The following is a 6,000-nucleotide window of genomic DNA, read 5'->3' as shown; positions in this document are numbered from 1 at the left end:
GCTAAGCGAGCTAACTCGCGCGATAAGTGGGGCGCAGGGCCTGGCCCGGAGCAGTTGCACAGGTGGACGAGTGGAATGGTGTGGGTTGGGCAGACTCCTGAAAAGGCAGAGAGAACAAACAAGTGCTCAACCTGGGAGTGTCCCCTCCCTGGCCGCTCAGGTCACCATTGGTCGTCCTAACTCTCCTCCCCTATGGGACAGCTTCTCCTGCCACCTAGAGCAGTAGGTGACTCAGTTCAGAGCCTTATGGGGGAAAAGAAGCCTTGCTTTCTATTTATTTTTTGCATTATGAAATGACACACTCATTACAGTAAATCTGGAAATTACAGAAAAGCAGGAAGGAAGCAGAAGCTTTTATTTAAGTCCCAAAGCCAGATACTCCTGATACTTCAAGGTTTTTCCAAAAGGGAATTTCTTCCAGGCTCGGACTTTTTTGTTCTCTGTAACATGGCTGGGACCTTAGCATTAAGACGCAGAGCCGGAAGGGAACTTGGAGGTCAGCCGGCCCAGGCTCCCCAGCTGACAAGCCAGGAGACTCTGGCCCAGAAGAGCTGAGCGACTGGTCCAAGGTTAGCAGTGGCAGAGCTAGAAGGAGAGTTACCGGGTGTCTGCTGCCTCTTAAAATACCAGTGCCTCCGGGCTTCCCTGGTGGCGCAGTGGTTGAGAGTCCGCCTGCCAGTGCAGGGCACATGGGTTCGGGCCCTGGTCTGGGAGGATCCCACATGCCGCGGAGCAACTGGGCCCGTGAGCCACAACTACTGAGCCTGCGCATCTGGAGCCTGTGCTCCGCAACAACAGAGGCCGCAATAGTGACAGGCCCGCGCACTGCGATGAAGGGTGGCCCCCGCTCGCCACAACTAGAGAAAGCCCTCGCACAGAAACGAAGACCCAACACAGCCATAAATTAATTAATTAATTAATTTAAAAAAAATACCAGTGCCTCCAACACCGCAGCAAACCTCGCTCCAGCCCTGAAGACGGGACAGTCACTTGATAGTGGACCTAAACCTTCCAGTTTGGGGGAATTTATTGGTGATTGGCGATAGAGGGAGCTCTGGGGCTTCCCTGGTGGCACAGTGGTTAAGAATCCGCCTGCCAATGCAGGGGACACAGGTTCGAGCCCTGGTCCAGGAAGATCCCACATGCCACAGAACAACTAAACCCATGCGCCACAACTACTGAGCCTGTGCTCTAGAGCCCGTGAGCCACAACTACTGAAGCCTGCGAGCCACAACTACTGAAGCCCGCGCGCCTAGAGCCTGTGCTTGGCAACAAGAGAAGCCACCGCAATGAGAAGCCCGTGCACCGCAACGAAGAGTAGCCCCAGCTCACCGCAACTAGAGAAAGCCCGCACGCAGCAACGAAGATCCAACGCGGCCAAAAATAAATAAATTTATTTTAAAAAAAGAGAGAGAGAGGCAGCCCTGGTTAACCCCTTCCCTCATTTCCAGTTGGGGACACAGCCGTGGGGTGGGGGCGAGTGAGGGGATGGAAAGGGAGGTTGGCAGAGCCCAGCAAGGGGTGTGGCCCTGGGTCTGTTCTCAGGGGTGGAGCCAGCCAACAGGGTCACCCTGTCCCTTTAAGAGAAGGGGAGAGCTAGCCCCTCTCGGCCATCCTGTCTTGTCATCCATCCCAGGCAAAATCCGAAAGGGAAAATGAAAGAGGGACCAGGAGGAACAGGTCCCAGCCACCTCCCAAGGTCCTTTACTCGGCTTTAACATCCCCGCGTCAGCTACAGGGCGAGTGGTTACGTACGGGTGAGAGTCTGGGGGCATCAGGGGCCTGTGGGACCTGTGAGGGGTGGGGGGAGTTGGGGGGGTTCTCGGGAGATATGGGAGGCTGGAAACAGAGGGACACCAGGGAGGAGATGGGAGAAGCTGGGCCGGCATTCCTGCCATGCTGGGCTCAGATGGCGGGGGACACCTAGGACATTGGGTAGAGTTATGGAAGCGGCGTTACCTTTGAGTCCGCTCCCCAATTTTGAGAGCAGTTCACTGCAGTAAAAAGGGCAGGAAAATGGGCGGAGAAAGAAGGAGGTGGGTCCTTCTGGGTCTGCTGACTCCACTTCTCCCAGGGGTACCAAATTGGGTCTGACGGAGAGCTGGGTTTGAGGCACCACTCTTGCCCACAGAAAGCATCCTTGAGCACGAGGGCGCTGCTGGGTTCCCGCTTCTACAAATGCAGTCAGAGGCCGTGGGGGGTGGGGGGCGGGCTGATCTCCAAGGCCCTTTCCCACCAACCTGGACTCTGGAGGAGCAAAGGGTCCAACCCAGCAGGCCCGTGGGTGTCTGACTAGAGCACCAAAGTGGAGCTCCTCCCCAGCGCCCATAGTGGAGAATCACCTAACCCTTCCCGCCCCGCCCCCCTTCCTAAGCCCTTTGTTCCCACAAAGTCCCTGTTAAACCCAGGCCTGGCTGACCCCCTGGCTCACCTCGAAGTTAGAGGAGGTCCAACTGACTCCACCCCGACGGGCACGGAGGGCTGGGGATCCCGATCCTTCAGCCTCTGACTGCCCGCCCCGCGTCCATCCCCAGCGCCATGGGGGAGTGGGCGTTCCTCGGCTCGCTGCTGGACGCCGTGCAGCTGCAGTCGCCGCTCGTGGGCCGCCTGTGGCTGGTGGTCATGCTGATCTTCCGCATCCTGGTGCTGGCCACGGTGGGCGGCGCCGTGTTCGAGGACGAGCAGGAGGAGTTCGTGTGCAACACGCTGCAGCCGGGCTGTCGCCAGACCTGCTACGACCGCGCCTTCCCCGTCTCCCACTACCGCTTCTGGCTCTTCCACATCCTGCTGCTGTCGGCGCCCCCGGTGCTCTTCGTCATCTACTCTGTGCACCGGGCCAGCAAGGAGCCGGGCGGCGCGGCCGGTGGGGCAGGGTCGCTGGGGACCCCGGGGCGCCCGGGGGGCCGCCGCGCGCGCCGCTGCTACCTGCTGAGCGTGGCGCTGCGCCTGCTGGCCGAGCTGGCCTTCCTGGCGGGCCAGGCGTTGCTCTACGGCTTCCGCGTGGCCCCGCACTTCGTGTGCGCCGGTGCCCCGTGCCCACACACGGTGGACTGCTTCGTGAGCCGGCCCACCGAAAAGACCGTCTTCGTGATCTTCTACTTCGCCGTGGGGCTGCTCTCGGCGCTGCTCAGCGTGGCCGAGCTGGGACACCTGCTCTGGAAGGGCCGCCCGCGCGCCGGCCACTGTCGCCAGGAGGCCGAGCGCGACAACCGCTGCAACCGCGCGCACGAGGAGGCGCAGCAGCTGCTCCCACCGCCGCCGCCCGCCCTGCCCGCCAGGCGCCCGGGCCCCGACCCCTACGCCCCGCCCTCCTATGCTCACCGGGCGCCGACCTGCGACAGCGAGGGCGGCAGCGGCCGCAGCAAGGCATCGCTGGCCACCGTCCGCCAGGACCTGGCCATCTAGAGCTGCCTGGGGCGGGGGTGAGGTCAGAGGCCAGACCCCACTACCCCGGAGCGAGAAGCAGCTCTGCAGCAACTGTTCGCAGGGTCCCCTGCCCAGCAGATGACACACAGGGGGCATGGCCCGCCGGGCAGCATCCGCAGCTCCCAGCCAAGCTGGGGACATCTAAGGAACTAAGGCCGGTCCTTGGTGCCGTCATCCAGGCAGAAAGGAAGGAGGCTGGGGGGGGTTGGGTGCTGAGAGAAAGTGGACAAGAGGAGGGCAGAGCTAGTGCAAAGTGGAGGGTCCGGTGGAGCCCGGGTTGTTTTACTGGGGACAAAAACAACGGTGATACCAGCATCCCTGGGGGCCTCTCCTTGTTCAGACTGAGGCGTGGCCTCTGTGTGGGCCCTCTGTGTATGTACACACACATGTACACATACATACGGTGTGAGCTGTGGGTGCCCAAGCGCACGTCAAACCTGTGTGAGCTCTTGCGTGTGTGCGCATGCACGCATATATCCTGGGAGAGCTCTGGTTGTGCACGCGTGTGCACAAGCTCATGTCCATCCTCTGCAAGCTCTCTGCGCACGTGTGGGCCTACCCCGTGTGCGTTCTGCGTATGCGCGTGCATCTGTGCGCCCTGTGTGAGCTGTGTGTGTGATCTCTGACGTGCACTGTGCGAGTGGCCAGGACCCAGTGCCAGCAGCAGCCACGGTGGCTCCCTCCCTACCTGCAGGGGCGTCATGGTATGGTCTGCCCTCCTGCTGGAGCCCACACAGGACGGGAGCGGGAGGGGAGGCCTCAGTCTGGGCACCATCTACACTCTCAGCCTTGTGGCCTGGGCAAGGTGGCTAGGCCCTCCTTTCATGGAGATAGAGTGGGGGTGGGCAGTGGGGTCAGAGGGCAGGACTGTTTTCTGGCTTCCCCTTCTTCACCCTGCAGCTGTTACCCCAGTCCATAGACATCCTCAGAAGAAACCTCCCCCAGAACGTGTGCTCCTGGCCCTGCATTTTCCCGCAGCCATCACCCGCTTCCCCTCCTCCCTCCCCGCCGCGGCCCCACCCCCGGGGAAATACAAGGATCTGTCTACGTGTCTGCATCCTTTTCCCCTCCTATCTCTCCTCTGCCCCCATCTTCTTCCTCCTTCACTGCCCCAGTGGGGATGCTCTCCGTAAGCAGCCAGCAGCAAACTGAAAACTCCAGGGGCCACCATCCAACCACGCCTCCGGGGCTCCACCATCTAACCACGCCTCCGGGGCTCCACCAGACCCTGCCGAGCAGGCTGCCAGCGCCCCGGTCTTCCGTGTCCCCGGTCGCTTCCTCTCTGTCCTCCTTTTTCCTTCACGCCTCTTCCTCAGCTTTCCTGCCTGGCTCCACACAGCAGCTGGAGGAGTCTTTCTAAATAGCTCCCCTACTTACGTCCTTGGGGCTCCCCCATCCTCAGGGTAAGTCCAGCACCTGAACGAGGCTTTTGAAGCCCTGCACGTCTGGCCCTGCTTCATCAGGCCCCCTCCCCTTGGCTTCTCCAAGGTCGCCATGCCCCAAACCATGCCGAGTTTTCTGTTCCTACCAAGCACGGTACCCAATCTTGCTTCTAAGTGTTTCAACATGCTGTTCCTTTGCCTGGAGCGGCCTCCCTCTCTGCACCGCCCCCTTCCGCTAGCTAATTAATGCCTACCTGCCTTTTGGTCTCACCTGGGAAGAAACTAGATGGCTTCCTTTACAGACAGCCCAAGCCCCAAACCAGAGCTGGAGGCCCCAAGGCAGCACTACTGCTGGATGCATAGCTCTCTCCTCCTCACAGGCCCATAGTAGGTGCTCAGTAAACTTGGTCTGGATGAGGAACTGGTGGTGTTCCCCAGGCCCAAGCACTTATCCACGCTCACGGTGTGTGCTACCGTCCCTCCACCTACAGTGAGTTCTGCGTCTGCCGCCTGGACCCTTCCATGCAAACTCAGATGTGAATGTCCAGCTGTTTTCCATATATATTCATTCAACAAATACTTCTTGAGCACATAGTGTATACCAGGCAGTGTTCAAGATGAGCACTGTTTCATAGGAAGAGGAGGTGAGCCACCCATATAATTCCAAGTTTTCCATTAGCCACATTACAAAGTGAAAGGAAACAGGTGAAATTCATTTTAGTAATATATTTTCTTTAAGTACTTTTTCAACACGCAATATAAAAAAAGTATCGAGGAGATGTTTTATATTCTTCGTTTTGTACTAAGTCTTTGAAGTCTGGGGTGTGTTCTGCGCTTGGAGCACATCTCAATTTGGACCAGCCGCATATCTAAGACTCGGCCGCCACCCGTGGCGAGTGGCTGCTATTAGCAGATTCAGGTGTTGGGCTCCAGCGGTGAACAAAACTTGCCCCTGTGAAGCTCACATTCTGGTGGACAATAAATATAGACTGTACCAGTGTAAAGAGTAAGGGGAGAGAGAGTGACACCCCTGAGGAGTGACGGGGAGCAAGAACATACCAAGTTGCCAGCCATGAAGCTTCTCCAGGAAGAGCATTCCCGTTGGAGGGAATGGCTAGAACAAAGGTCCTGAGGCGGGAATAAGCTGGAGGTCTTGGAGGCCAACAAGGAAGCTGGTGTGGCCAGAGTGGAG

The 6,000-nt window shown here is 59.1% G+C and overlaps 1 protein-coding gene across 1 annotated transcript; it reads left to right on the top strand.

Moving 5' to 3' along the window:
- The first annotated feature begins 2,538 nt into the window (after positions 1–2,538).
- Positions 2,539–3,527, top strand: GJD3 (gap junction protein delta 3). Its single transcript, XM_067714639.1, has one exon. It carries the CDS (start codon positions 2,539–2,541, stop codon positions 3,403–3,405), a length of 867 nt encoding a protein of 288 aa, XP_067570740.1. The 3' UTR covers positions 3,406–3,527.
- Positions 3,528–6,000: the final 2,473 nt, after the last annotated feature.

The sequence above is a fragment of the Pseudorca crassidens genome, chromosome 19, assembly GCF_039906515.1.
Source record: "Pseudorca crassidens isolate mPseCra1 chromosome 19, mPseCra1.hap1, whole genome shotgun sequence".
In the NCBI taxonomy this organism is placed as follows: domain Eukaryota; kingdom Metazoa; phylum Chordata; class Mammalia; order Artiodactyla; family Delphinidae; genus Pseudorca; species Pseudorca crassidens.
This window is presented reverse-complemented; position numbering and strand designations above follow the sequence as displayed.